At 45.9% G+C, this 14,968-nt stretch overlaps 1 protein-coding gene across 2 annotated transcripts in view; it reads right to left on the reverse strand.

The window, feature by feature from the left end:
• Nucleotides 1–14,968, reverse strand: part of P2RX7 (purinergic receptor P2X 7) — a 60,568-nt gene that overhangs the window by 21,016 nt on the left and 24,584 nt on the right. For both annotated transcript variants that reach the window (XM_005217740.5, NM_001206516.1), the window contains exons 3-7: nucleotides 14,631–14,699; nucleotides 9,924–9,996; nucleotides 7,502–7,598; nucleotides 2,801–2,881; nucleotides 2,037–2,166 (exon numbers count right to left, since the gene is read on the reverse strand). In XM_005217740.5, coding sequence (XP_005217797.1) covers nucleotides 2,037–2,166; nucleotides 2,801–2,881; nucleotides 7,502–7,598; nucleotides 9,924–9,996; nucleotides 14,631–14,699 — 450 coding nt within the window. The remainder of the gene's footprint in view (nucleotides 1–2,036; nucleotides 2,167–2,800; nucleotides 2,882–7,501; nucleotides 7,599–9,923; nucleotides 9,997–14,630; nucleotides 14,700–14,968) is intronic.

Here is a 14,968-nt window from a genome sequence, read left to right on the forward strand (position 1 = left end):
AACCTGAAAAGGGCCTGCTGGGATAGAGGTGGGAATTGTCATTGTAAATGTAGCAGTAAGGGAAAGCTTCACTGGGCTGTATTTGAGTGAATACTGGAAGTAAGTGTAGAAGGCAGTTAATACTATGTCTGGGGATAGACTATTTCAGGCAGAGGGGACAGCAAGGGAAAACTCAAGGTAGGAAGATGCTTTGGGTATACTAGAATGTTCATTCCACCTGGTCTTTCTACGCAAGTTAATATGGTTCCTTTTTGGTTAAGTCACTTGAATTTTGTTTCTGTTATTTGCCTCTAAATTACTTTTTATTTTTTGCTTAAATCACTTGAGTTGGATTTCTATAATTTGCTACTGGAATAATCCTAAGTAACCAAAGTGTGGTAGTCTGGATAATTGTTGTTGTTAGTCTCTAAGTTGTGTCTGACTCTTTGCGACCCCATGTGCTGTAGCCTGCCAGGCTCTTCTATCTGTGGGATTTCCCAGGCAAGGATACTGGAGTAGGTTGCCATTTCCTTCTCCAGGGGATCTTCCTGACTCAAGGGTTGAACCCACATCTCCTGTATTGGCAGGCAGATTCTTTTCCACTGAGCCACCAGGGGAGCCCAGCCTGAGTAGTAGCCCCCCAGATATACCTAATCCTAGGTCCTAATCCCTGCATCTCTGAACATGTTACCTTAAATGGCCAAAGAGACTGCATGTGTGCACACTCAGTTGCTTCAGTCGTGTCCGACTCTTTGTGACTCTATGGACTGCAGCCCACCAGGCACCTCTGTCCTTTGGATTTTCCAGGCAAGAATTCTCCTGGAGTGGGTTGCCATGCCCTCCTCCAGGGGATCTTCCTGACCCAAGGATCAAACCCACATCTCCTGCTTTGCAGGCAGATGTTTTAGCACTGAGCCACTAGGGAACCCCCCAAAGAGATTCCCGCTGCTGCTGCTGCTAAGTTGCTTCAGTTGTGTCCGACTCTGTGCAACCTCATAGACAGCAGCCCACAAGGCTTCCCCGTCCCTGGGGATTCTCCAGGCAAGAACACTGGAGTGGGTTGCCATTTCCTTCTCCAATGCATGAAAGTGAAAAGTGAAAGTGAAGTCGCTCACTCGTGCCTGACTCATAGCGACTCCATGGACTGCAGCCCACCAGGCTCCTCCGTCCATGGGATTTTCTAGGCAAAAGTACTGGAGTGGGTTGCCATTGCTTTCTCCAAAGAGACTGCAGGTGTGATTAAAAAAAGATCTTGAGAAGAGGAAATCTGGATTATCTGGGTGGACCCTGTAAAGACATACTGATCTTTATGAACAGAGAGGCAGAGGGAGATTTAACACAGGATAAGAAATCAATGTAGGGGACTTCCCTGGTGGTCCAGTGGTTAAGACTCCATGCTTCCAGTGCAGGGGGCACAGGTTTGATCCCTGGTCAGGGAACTAAGATCCCACATGCCACATAGCAAATAGGCTTGCAGGCCACAGCAAAGGATCTCATGTGTTGCAACAAGGACCCAGTGCAGCCAAATAAACAAATATAAAAATATTTTTTTAAAGAAAAGAAAAATGAAATCAATGTGACCACTGAAGCAAGATGCTATGCTGGTGGCTTTGAAGCAGGAAGAAGGGGCTATGAGCTAAGAAATGCAAGGAATGCAGTTTTAAAAGGTGGAAAAGGCAAGGAAATGGATTCTCCCCTGGGGCCTCCAGAGAGAGCATGGCTCTGCCGGTATCTTTATTTCGGCCCAGTGATACTCATTTTGGACTTCTGACCTCCAGAAGTATAAAAAATGTGTTGTTTTAAGCCACAAAGTTTGTGTTAATTTGTTACAGCAGCCACAGGAAACTAATAGATGAATGGTCTCACACATAGGGTTGTTGTGGGATTAGATGTGGTGATGCAGGAAAAGTCCTTGTCATTGAACATGGATTTACAAAATCCTCCATAAATATGAGCATATTATTAAGACCCAGTGGTCCAGCCTCTTGGCCATTTGTCATCCTCCATCCCTTGACCCACCCTCCCCACATTCCACTTTACAAACAGGCATCACCAACCTGAATGGCCACTTCTGAAAAATTATCTCCTGTTTCTTGGAAGATATCTCCTAGTCGGAAAATGGGACACTGTGGATCCCGAGTCTTGTGAAAGGTGCAAGTGGTGTTTAAACCCGGCAAGATGTTTCTCCTGCACATGATGAAAAGCAAACAAGCATCTCAATTGAAAACTGGGATCCTTCTCTTTCATGGGAGTGAACCAGTGTGGCCCCTGGCACCGTGAGGGCCTCCAACGATCCTGCCTTCTGGATTCACACCCTTGTGTATTCCCCTCTTACACTGTCCATTGGTCTGTGTGGCCAGTAATATATGACAGAAGTGATGGTGTGTCACTTCTGAGATTAGATTATAAAATACAGTGGCTTCTCTCCTGGTTACTATCTGGCATGCTTGCTCTTTGGCTTGGATCACTTGCTCTGGGGAAGCCAGCCACCATGTCCCAAGGGGACTCAAGCAGTCTGAAGGAGAAGTCCACATGGTGAAGAACTGAGTTCTCCTGATGACAGTCACTTGAGTGAGCTTGGAAGAGGATTTTCCAGCCCCAGTCAAGTCTGGTGATGGCTGCAGCCCCTTTTGACAGCTTGACTGTATCCTGAAAGACCCCGAGCCAGAACCACCCAATGAAGTCATTCCCAGATGTCACTCTGGGATGCCCAGAAACTATGTGAGAAAATTAAAGTTTGTTGTTTTTAGCTTCTAAATGTTGGGGTGAATTGTTATGCAACAGTAGATAACAAATACAGCCAAACATTCTGGGCACTTACGTGGTGTAATTGTGGCCAGGGAAGTCGATATTATTCTTGATGAGTACAGTAAAGTTTTCAGCACTGACCAAGAGCGCAGGCCTGAGAGAGAGAAATGCAAAATGGGGATCAGTGACTACAGGGACCAAGGGAGTCAGTGAGCCAGTGACCAGAGGCTCTGATTTCTTGCTTGGGTCAATATGATGGTTGGAGAGAAATGCAATTCAGTGGGCAAAACCTTCCAAAATTCTCCAGCTTCTCCAGGAAGAATTTCTCCCTTCTTAAGACCCCATGGAAGGAGTTCCCGGGTGGTCCAGTGGTTGATAATCTTTGCTTCCACTGCAGGGGCATGGGTTTGATCCCTGGTTGGGGAACTAAGGTCCCACAGCTGTGTGAGGTGGCATAAAAAAAGACTTCGTGGCATTTACTGTAATACTTCTCACTCTGATATAATGGTATGTTTAGGTATGCACAGTGGTGTGTTGGTAAATGTTTAAAAACCAGCTCTCCAAGAAAACAATAAGCCCTGATACTGTAGCAGTTACTGACTATTGTGGTATAAATACCCCCACCATCACTGATTTCAAGCTACCAGTAGAACATCACTGAATTGGAACTGGGAAGGGATGAGCATAAATGGCTCAGAGCTGGTATAAGCCAGCTCCAGCACACTCCTGTTTGTATTTTCCACAATAAACTTGGTGATCCTGCAGGGCTGAGACAATAATTTTCTCATCTTGGCATCCTCAGCCTTTGGCACAGGGCCACACATACATACTTGACTCTATCATTCGCTCTCTAGAGGCTCTGAGTGGTATAAAATCCTCCATGAGTGAGAGGAGCCCAAATTCTAGACTGCCGGAAGGTCCACCCACCATCCATGCATTCATTCATTCAACAAATATTTATTGTACCGGGAATGGGGCTGGGCCCTTGGGATGCAGTGATGAAAAAGACAGTCGAGATTTTTGTCCTGGTGAGGTTGAGAATCTGTTAAAGATGGAGAGAACAGGCTCCACAAAATGATGCCACTGGTATCCTGTTGCCTGGCACACCTGAGTAGGTGGCAAATATACATTGGGAGAAGCACAGGCTAAAGGTGGAAAGTATTCGGAAGGGAACATCAAGAATAATCTGCTCTGGGGGCTTCCCCGGTGATCCAGTGGTTAAGACTCCATCTTCCAGGGCAGGGGACATGGGTTCCTTCCCTGGATGGGGAGCTAAGATTCCATATACCACAGAGCAACTAAGCTTGGGCGCTGCAACTACTGAGCCCACACACTGTGGAGCCCATGCTGTCACAAAGATCCCATGTACCGCAACTAAAATCCAATACAATCAAAAAATTTTTTAAAAAAGAATGATCTGCTTTTTATTTCAGGACTTCCAGAGCCCAACTTTGGCTCTACTGGGGATGTAATTATAGAGAACACTGTAATTTTTGCCTTTCCACATCAATTCCCCCCCTCTAGCAGTAGCACCTCAATTTTTTCCCTTTGGGAAAGCCAGGTCTCTTCCACTCTCAGTCCACTCTCATCTCCTGCCCATCCCTTACAGCTCCCAGGGTGGGCATATGACCTGGAGCTGGTTTAACAGTGTAATCCACAGTGTCCAAAAGTCTGTTTTTTACATCTGTGTCTCTTTTTCTGTCTTGCATATAGGGTCATCTCTGTGGGAGAAGGTGAGGGTGGGATGATTTGAGAGAATAGCATTGAAACATGTATATTATCATATGTGAAATAGATCACCAGTCCAGGTTCGATGCATGAGACAGGGCTTTCATGGCTGGTGCACTGGGATCACCCTGAGGGATGGGATGTGGAGGGAGGTGGGAGGAGGGCTCAGGATAGGGGACACATGTACACCCATGGCTGATTCATGTCAATGTATGGCAAAAACCACTACAATACTGCAAAGTAATTAGCCTCCAATTAAAATAAATTAATTAATTTTAAAAATCACATCCCAAATGAAGAAGCTTGAATTTCATGGTAGTCTTAATATAGTCTACATTTTTAATAAATCATCAATTAAAAAATATTTAATCAACCAGCTTTGTGATGAGCCATCTTGACAGAGATAAAATACCATTTTCACCTCAAAGAGTCCCTAATCTGATTAGAAAACACTAACATAAAAGCAATAATAAAACTATACAATAATGACAGAAAAAAACCAAGCCGTGTAATCTAATCCCCTTGGCTTCAGTGATTGATTCTTTGACTGTCACATGCCTTAGGCCATTGAGAACACCGCAGGATTATTGTGGGAACTATTGGGAAAGAAACACTTGTTTTCTCTAGGATTATTAGTAGCAAGGACAAGGTAAACCTGCAGTGCCCCAGACCACAGTGTGAGGCAAGCCAGCATGGAAGAAAAGAAGAGCTAGAGGCTGGGGAGAGGAGAAAGGTAGAGGAAGAGAGAGAGAGAATCTTAAGACATCATTTAAAGCCTTGATCAAGCCTTGCCCGAAACTAGTGTTTCTGGACTTCTCATTGACGTGAGTCAAAAACACAAGCCCAAAATTAACAGTCCCTTTTTTTTTTTTCTGAAGCCAGTTGAAGTTATATTGTCACTTGCACACACACAAAATCTTGTTTACAACAGATGCCTGCTATTTGCCAGACCCTTTGCCTTTAGAAGATTTCAAACTTCTGGGCAACATGCTCAGAATCAAAGGACTAAATGGTCCCCTTTACTTCTCTTTCATGACACTTAAAAATTTCATTTTCGGAATGACAGCCCTCTGTGCATGTGTCTTATCTCTTCTATTAGATTGCAAAACCCTTGGGACCTGCTCCATATCTGGGTCTTCTTGTATTTTACAAAAAAAAAAAAAGCACAGTTCTCCCTACTATCTGATAATGGATGTGCTGGAGAAACAATTAAATGAATCATCTTAGTAATGCTTTTGTATAACATATGAGAAACTGAAGGTAAGGGAGTTACTTGTCCAGGGTCATGTAAAATTGCAGCCCAGGTCACAAAACATCAGAGATACCCGGTATTTATGTGATGAATGAGTTGCTGGCAGAGCCAGGACTGAAAACCACAGGCAATCAAGAAGCCTCTTGCCTTGAACCAGGGCCTTCTTGAATGTAGGCTCATGTCCCCCCGGGTCTTGTATAATTTCTTCTGGGACCTACAAATGAACCTGCGCGGTGCCGTTAGCGAGTGAGAGCCGGACAAGCTGGCACTGCCTGGTGCTTCCCACTCTGACATCAGAAACTTTTGCCTGAAGCTTCTAAGAAGTTAGTTTGGGGAAGTTTTCTCTTTGCCCCACAGATGCTGATGGTGTGGCCCTGAGTCACATTTCTCTAGAACTACACTGTCCAACATCCCCTAGGCATGTGTGGTGTGTGTGACTATTTAAATTGTGTCTGTGTGTGCTCAGTCTCTCAGTCGTGTCCGACACTTTGTGACCCCGTGGACAGTAGTCCGCCAGGCTCCTCTGTCCATGGAATTCTCCAGGCAGGAATACTAAGTGGGTGGCCATTTCCTCCTCCAGGGGATCTTTCCGACCCAGGGATTGGACCCATGTCTCCTATGTCTCCTGCACTGGAGGCAGATTCTTTACCACTGAGCCACTGGGGAAGCCCGACTATTGAAATTAAATTAAACTCAAAATTCAGTTCAGTTGTGGTAACCACATTTCGCGTGCTAAATAGCCACATGTAGCTAGTGGCTACCAGATTGGATGGTGGAGGTACAGAATCTTTCTGCATTGCAGAAGGTTCCACTGGACAAGTCTGGTCTAGAACCACCACACGTCGAGGGGCAGATCCTGTGTGCATTTGTGTTATTGGGCACTTTACAGTGTGCCAAGCACAGGGTTCACTGTGCAATCACCATGCAATTATCATCTCATTTAATTCTCACCACAGCCCAGGAAGGTTGGTGCAGTTATTATCCTCATTTTATTTTTAACTGAAAAAAATATATTTTGGCCACGCTGCTTGTGGAATCTTAGTTCTCTGACCAGGGATGGAACCTGCGCCTCCTGCGTGGCAAGTGCAGAGTCTGAATCACTGGGCCTGCTGGGGAAGGCCTGTTATTCTCATTTTAAAGACAAGGAAACTGAAACCCAAAGGGCTTAAGGCACTTGTTCAAGGCCACATAGCAAGGGTGCATTAAAGCCCGGATTTGAATCCAGCTCTCCTTATCTTCTGCTGAAATGCAGCCCTCCCAGTGTTTTCTGAGGTTTAACATCAAGTTCTGCCTTCTGGGCCTGACCTTGAGAAGAATCAACACAGGGGAACACCAAATGTATACGTCACTGTGAACATTTAAGAAAACTTCCTTTGCCTTCCCTTCCTTCTCTCCTCCCTTCCCTTCTTCTTCCTTTTTCCTATTTCCCCTCCCACCTTCTCTTCCTTAATCACTCAGTACAGACACTGACAGAATGGACCCTGCTATAGCACTGGAGGTGGTGTCTGGAGGTGCCCTGGAAAGTGCTGGAACACTCAAGGGGCAGGGGACACCCACAGGTGCTCAAGGTAGTAGCTATTTATCAGCTGGTCCAGAATTATGTCAATATTTTGACCACAAGCAAGGCCCTCCCAGAGACCGCTAGTGTGTCTGGCCTGGGAGTCACTAAGCCAGTAGGACCCGGGACTTGGGGAGGGAGGGTGGTGCTGAGAAGGGAAGCTGGGGCAGTGCCTCGCAGGGCTTCATCTGCTTGAAGCTGCGGGCCACTGTGTCTGTCCCCTCTCTACAACTCACTCCGGAGCCTTTTCCTCTGCCTCGACAGGACACCAGGTGAAGACTTCACAGGTCTTCTGCTTCTCATTATAATGTATACACCTGCCGGTCTGGATTCCTGTGAAGGGTCAAGGGGTTGTAGAAGCACAGGTGTGAAAGAACCGTGGGAGGAAACTCCACTCCACTCAAGCAAGAGGCTGTTTCTCAATCCAAGCAGTTTTAGTTTCTGTGTAACCTCATCCAAACCACAGGCTTACATAAGAAAAACCAAGCAAGCAACACATCGAACGGTAAGGTTTTCAAAGAAGGATCAAAGAGAAGACATAAAGACCACAGATGCTGTTAGGTTTTTGCTTGCTTGTTTGTTTCTTCACAAGAAAAGATGCCTGAGAGGGAGGCAGAACAGGGTGTATTATTTTGCCTGGTACAAATGGACTAGCACATGGCTTCTGAACAGACAGCAGAGTTCCTCTAGGTGTGTACAGCATGGACCAGGATGGACAGGGCCATGCAGTAAGCGTGGCGCATCTTCCTGGAGTGTCAGTGTCACTAACGGATATTTAAGGGGAAAGGTAAATAGTAAATAGTGTTAGTTAACTCTCCTCCAACTCAAATGCACAAGCATTATGGAATGGAATTGAATGTTAATATGCCTTTCTGTGTACATGTATGTTATAAACTGGCTTTTAAGGCAATGGCACCCCACTCCAGTACTCTTGCCTGGAAAATCCCATGGATGGAGGAGCCTGGTGGGCTGCAGTCCATGGGGTCGCGAAAAGTCAGACACAATTAAGTGACTTCACTTTCACTTTTCACTTTCATGCATTGGAGAAGGAAATGGCAACTCACTCCAGTGTTCTTGCCTGGAGAACCCCAGGGACGGGGGAGCCTGGTGGGCTGCCGTCTATGGGGTCGCACAGAGTCGGACACGACTGAAGCGACTTAGTGGCAGCAGCAGCAGCAGCAGCAGTGATAAAGAACCCACCTGCCAACGCAGGAGACATAAGAAACATGGGTTCGATCCCTGGGTTGGGAAGACCCCCTGGAGGAGAGCATGGCAACCCACTCCAGTAGTCTTGCCTGGAAAATCCCCATGGATAGAGGAGCCTGGAAGGCTACAGTCCATAGGGTTGCAAAGAGTTGGACACAACTAAAGTGACTTAGCACATGTTATAAACACTGATGGCTGGAGAGGATGTGGAGGAAAGGGAACCCTCCTACACTGTTGCTGGGAATGTAAACTGATATAACCATTATGGACAACATACAACCATTATGGGGAACAGTGTGAGATTCCTTAAAAAACTAGGAATAAATCTATCATATGACCCAGCAATCCCAGTACTGGGCATATGCCCTGAGAAAGTCACAGTTCTAAAAGACATGTGCACCCCAGTGTTCATTGCAGCACTGTTTAGAATAGCCAAGGTATAGAAGCAACCTAGATGTCCATCTACAGATGAATGGATAAAGAAGATGTATATACACAATGGAATATTACTCAGCCATATAAAAGAACAAATGAGTCAGGTCTACTGAGCTGGGTGAACCTAGAGCCTGTTATACAGAGTGAAGTAAGTCAGAAAGAGAAAAACAAATATCATATATTAACTCACATATATGGAATCTAGAAAAATGATATCAATGAACCTATTTGAAGGGAAGGAATGGAGAAGCAGATGTAGAAAATGGACTTGTGGACACAGTGGGCTAAAGAGAGAGTGGGACGAATGGAGTAAGTAGCACTGACATATCTACACTGTCATGTGTGAAATAGATAGCTGATGAAAAGTTGCTGTATAACACAGGGAGCCCAGCCGGGTGCTGTGTGATGACCTAGAGGGATGTAAAGGAGGGAGGGGAGAGAGGCTCAGGAGGGAGAGGATATATGTATATCATGGCTGATTCAAGTTGTTATACGACAGAAACTAACACAACATTGTAAAGCAGTTTTCCTCCACTTAAAACAATGATATTTTACTTTTTCTTGTTCTTTTTTGGGAAATTTGTTTTAATTTTATGTGCCTTTTTAAGTTAAAACAAGATCTCTGGAAACTCTGAAGGTTGATTTTGCCTCCAGGGGCCCTGGGCGGGGTACACATTCATGCTTCTCAACCTTTGGGGAAATTCAAGAGGAAACGTGTAGAATACTCAGATGATGCTACTGGGCCGTTCAAATTTTCTATCAGTGAGAACCCTGAAGGGGCTAATTCTGTGAGGTTTTCAGGAGCTGCCCTCACTGGGAATTAGAGTCACATTCATAGTCAGCAGTTGGTCCTCTGGGTTCAGAGTCGAGGCATGGGGCAGGCACAGGCTCATCCATGGCCCAAGGAAGGTGGAAGAAGCCAGCTGAGAGCCAGAAGCTAAAGAGCTGGGCTTCTCAAACATCACCAGGATCCCAGACCATCCCCCTGCAGGTCTCAGAAAAAGAAACAGAACATACCTTTGCTCCGCGGGCCCAACCATCCCTTTTTACAACCCCGATCAGAGGAACAGAGCGTCCTGGGGGTGGGGTACTGCAGAAAGAAGGACAAAATAGTGGGGAATTAGTTGTGCCTCTAAGATATAGGAGAAGGCAATGGCACCCCACTCCAGTACTCTTGACTGGAAAATCCCGTGGATGGAGGAGCCTGGTAGGCTGCAGTCCATGGGGTCTCGAAGAGTCAGACACGACTGAGCGACTTCACTTTCACTTTTCACTTTCATGCATTGGAGGAGGAAATGGCAACCCACTCCAGTATTCTTGCCTGGAGAATCCCAGGGATGGGGGAGCCTGGTGGGCTGCCGTCTATGGGGTCGCATAGAGTCGGACATGACTGAAGCGACTTAGCAGCAGCAGCAGCGGCAGATATAGGAGAGCAGATGTCTATGTTCACACAAACATTTGTGTGAAGATAATGCCCCAAAATCCAAACAGCCCAAACAGCCACCAATAGATGAACGGATAACTAAAATCTAGGACATTCATGCAATGGAAAGGAATGAATGAGTACTGATACCTGCTACAGTGTAGATGAAACTTGAAACATGATGCTAAGTGAAAGAAGCCAGACAGGAAAGACCACGTATTGTATGATTCTGTGTATATGAAATGTTCTGAACAGGCAAGTCCATAGACAGAAGGGTGATCGGTGGTTGCCAGAAGCTAAGGGAAGTAGGGTACTGAGAGTGACTGCTAGTGGGTATGATGTTCCTTTTTGGAATGATGAAAATGTTCTGAAAACTGACTGAGATGATGTTTGCCCAATTCGGTGAATATACTAAAAACCACTGAGCTAAACGCTTGAAAATAGTGTGTTTTATGGTACATGACTTATATCTCAATAAAAAATAAAAATAGGGACTTCCTTGGTGGTCAAGTGGCTAAGACTCCGCACTCCCAATACAGGAGGCCAGGGTTCGATCCCTGGTAAGGAAACTAAATCCCTCTCACTGCTACAAAGATTTCACATGCAGCAATGAAGATCCTGCATGCTGCAACTAAGACCTGATGCAGCCAAATAAATGAATATTTTTTAAATTAATAAATATATAAAAATAAGTAAAAGTCTAAGAAGCATATGCCAGGGACCACTTTCAGGGAACAGCCTTTGGTTTGGAGAGCGGGGTCCTGGATCATGCAGCCTTGTGGCTGAGGAACCAAGTGAAGCAGACAGGTGCAATGGCTCAGCAGGAAATGTGGAAATAAAGGACTCCAGCCAGCTCTCTCTCCTGGCCTGAGAAAAATGAGGTCAGTCAGCTTCCAAGACTAAGAGCTGAGGGCAGAATGAGGAAAAGAAAAGTGAGATGGCTTGGTTTATGCATTCTCGACTTCCCGATTTCTGAGGACCAGGTTTAATGGCCAGTCTTAGGGAGACCAGGAGTTTCGTGAAAATAGGCTGTTACAGAAATTCAGGGGAGGGTCCAGGCTTGGGCGCAGGTGCAACCAGGTCTGGCAATAGCTGCACCATTTTCTGGCTGAGTCGCCTCAGCCAGGTTACTTTGCCTCTCTGCACCTCAGTTTCCTCACCCGTAGAAGGGAAATTGTCTTATATGGTTTTAGTGAAGATTAAATGAGTTATGATGAGAAAGGGGTTAGCCCATGGCTTTTGCTTAGTGAATGTTTCCTGTAGTTTTCAATCTCTTTCACTTTCATGTTCTCTCTTCTTCCCAAGTTACCTTCTTCCTGTCACCCAGTATGTCCTTGGTTTGCTGCTCTTGTGATCCCCGACTATACTGTGAACCCTTTGAACAAAAAGCCTGGGTTGTGTCTTTGTAGTCTGAGTGCCTGACACATAGTCGGTCTGGATAAACGTGGAAAGAATGAATGAATGATCATTCACTGTGGCTCATGGGAAGTTACGTTATTTTGATTATCAACTGGAAAGAAATCTCAGGAAAGAAGATAAACCGACTCTATCTTACTCTCAAGGTGAAATTCCAAAATTAAAAAAAAAAGAAAAAACAATAGACATTCGAATCATCTCTTTTGTGATTGTCACATGCATCAACGATGGCCTCAAATTCTTTGTCACTCTTGCTGCTGGGAGGCAGAGCATCTTCCCTTCCCTTTGAAGCTAGGTCTGACGCTGAGTGAATAACCAACAGAAGGCAGTGGGAGTAACGCTGTGTCAGCTCTAGTCCTGAGCCTGGGAGGCCTGGAAGCTTCTTTTGGTCTGGCGGATCCTGAGCTGCTGTGAGGAAGTTTGGAAAGACTACATGGAGAGACCCTGAAAGGAGGAGAAGCCTTAAGAGTCCCCAGAGAGGAAGAGAAGGCCAGCCAAGCCCAGGCCATGAGAGCCCCCACACAGATCCCAAGATCAGCAGAACTGCCCAGCAGAGCTCTGTCAACCACTGAACTATGAGAGTCCCTAAAATGCTCATGGCTTTAGGGACTTCCCTAATGGTTGAGTGGTTGAGACTTCACCTTCTAATGCAAGGGGTACAGGTTCCATGCCTGGTCAGGGAGCTAAAATCCCATATATCTCACTGCCAGAAACACAAAACATAAAACAGAAGCAATATTGTAACAAATTCAGAAAAGACTTTTTTAAAAATGGTCCACATCAAAAAAAAAAATTAAAAAAAAGAAATGCTTATGGCTTTAAGTCCAGCAGGTTCAGGGCAGTTTGTTATGCAGCAATAGATTATTAGGACCAGTGTCTCTTCATTTTGGTGTACACCTGGGGCTTGGCCATATTTACTGCAGACAGATGTCAAGCCATATCCTTGACTTCCACCTTCTGGTAAGGGTTGCGGGGCCGGGGCTGCGAAGAGGGGACTGTGGGGGGGGGTGGCTGTCGATATGCAAAGAGAGGAGGCAAATTTCCCATTAGAGCAACCCAAATGCAAAGAGAGGAGGCAAATTTCCCATTAGAGCAACCCAAACCACCTCAGATCGCAGATAAAAATCTCAAGAGTTACATAGTATTTTCCAGGCTGGCACTGCCTCCACAGAGCTCAGTCTGAGGGACATCCTGTCTGAGAAGGAGTAACTTGTCATTTGGGTCATAATGGCTCGAATTGGAGTGCTTTTTACAATGTATCATGCTTTGTTTCCAGCCTGTCACAGAGATGTGCTCATTTGTTTCAATAATCCCAAGACCTAGGTTTTGCAATCAGCCCCGTCTTGCAAATGAATACACCAGCTCACAGAGACATGAAGTTACCTGCCCAGAGTCACAAAGGTTATAAGTCAAGCTTTGAACCATTTGCAGTCTAGCTCCTAAAACCCAGGCTCTTAATCTCTGCGCTATCCTGACTCTCTTCCTTGACTTCTTTTACAAGTCTCTGTATTGATTTCTTGTAAGTCTCAATAACTTGAAAAGTATCTGTGAAAAGTGCCCTGGCGCGGGGGTGGGGGTGGGGGTGGGGAGGAGTGTGAGTAGCAATTTCAGAGTATGGGACAGGAGGGAACCAAAGGCCCCAAATTGGATTCAACTTCAGATGCTGCTGGGTAGGGAGATGGAAGGGAATATTTAGTTGGACAGGCACCTGGCTACTTCATTAGAGTAGCAGGGACATTTAAGGGGAAATGGAGGCAAAATAAACGTAGAGAGGTCTCTTTTTAGGGGTGCATTATTGAGACAGACCTGAAGGGAATGTTCGCTTATTTCCAAATTTAGGTAGAAATGATGGCAAGGACTGTAGTGCAAGAGAGCATATCCACACTGAGTTCTCAGACACTCAGAAATCTAGGCCTTGTTACCAGAGAGGGCCGATGAGCAAGACCCACAGGCAAGGCTGGTCTTCCCCACAGGCGCTGCACCTCACCTCTCAGTGTTGGGACAGTCCCTGGTAAAACACAGGTGTCTTACTTGAGAGGGGAACAACAGGAGGGTGTTGCCTAGGAAGACATCACTATAGACAAACTTATCAGAATAGCTAGTTTTCATTTTACAGAGCAGTGAACAAGACTGGGGTGGGACAGAATAAGATACACATGTTTTTATAGGGAAGAAAGTTTTCCAGAAGAAGGCAGAAGGTTGAGAGAGAGTACGGAGAGGGCAAAGCAAGGTGGGGAGAGTGAGTGGATGGTGGTAGTGAGGGTGGGAGATGTCAGGGCTTCCCCACTTCACGTAGAGCCTAAAACTAAAGAAGTGCAATGAAATATCAAACTTGCACTGTCTGACATCTGCCCTGGCTGGCCCTGCAGGCAGTTCACAGTGAACAGTGGGAGAAGTTGTGAATGAGGACAGCTGGATTCTAAGTCTGGCTCTGCCTCCAGCAAGCTGTGTGATATTGGGAAGGTCCCTGATCCCAATATGAGTGCTGATCTTTGTGCTGACCTGTAAAATAAGGCTGGGAGGGCTGTTACCCCCCTAAAGTTGTTGTGAGGCTCTGTTAAAACATGAGACACTATGCAAACGCCAAGGTTCCACGCTGTCCCAAGCTGCTCCGGGAGCAAGCAACGGAGAAAGCAGGCCTTGAGCTGCACAGGCTCCTAGTGCTACAGCTGGAGACTCAGGGCAACAGAGATCTGGTGGTTACAGAGCGAGAAATGCAGGGTCTTCTCACCCTTTCCAGCCAGCCCAGATCTACACCCCTGCTCTGTAACAAGCAGAGGCTCAGTCAGTATTTGTGGGCTCCACAACATCCCTGGTCCCAATTTCCATTTCCTCTGACCTACGCTGCCTCCAGGATCTCTTATCACCCATCCCTCTCTCCTTACCTCGGGACACAACCCTTGCTCTTGGCCTTCTGTCTTGAGAAAGTTTGTCATCATAAAAAAGGAGTTCCCCTGTAGAGAAAAAGGAGAGAAGGCAAAATGGCAAGCCCTTTGAGAACACAACTACTTAATCATAGTAATCCAACTGGCTAAGTGCCTGGGGGCGAACCTTTCCACTCTTCTAAGCTTCAGTCTAGAAATCTGGGTCTGGAAGCAAATCGACTACCCAGAGCGCTTAATATCCAAGCTGGATGAGCTGCCCTGCTGAGCTGAGGGAGAGCGGAGGAACATTCAAATTGATTGAGCATTCATTTTCCATTCCAGCCTCAAAAGCAGCCTTT

This window comes from Bos taurus, chromosome 17 (assembly GCF_002263795.3).
Source record: "Bos taurus isolate L1 Dominette 01449 registration number 42190680 breed Hereford chromosome 17, ARS-UCD2.0, whole genome shotgun sequence".
NCBI classification, from domain to species: domain Eukaryota; kingdom Metazoa; phylum Chordata; class Mammalia; order Artiodactyla; family Bovidae; genus Bos; species Bos taurus.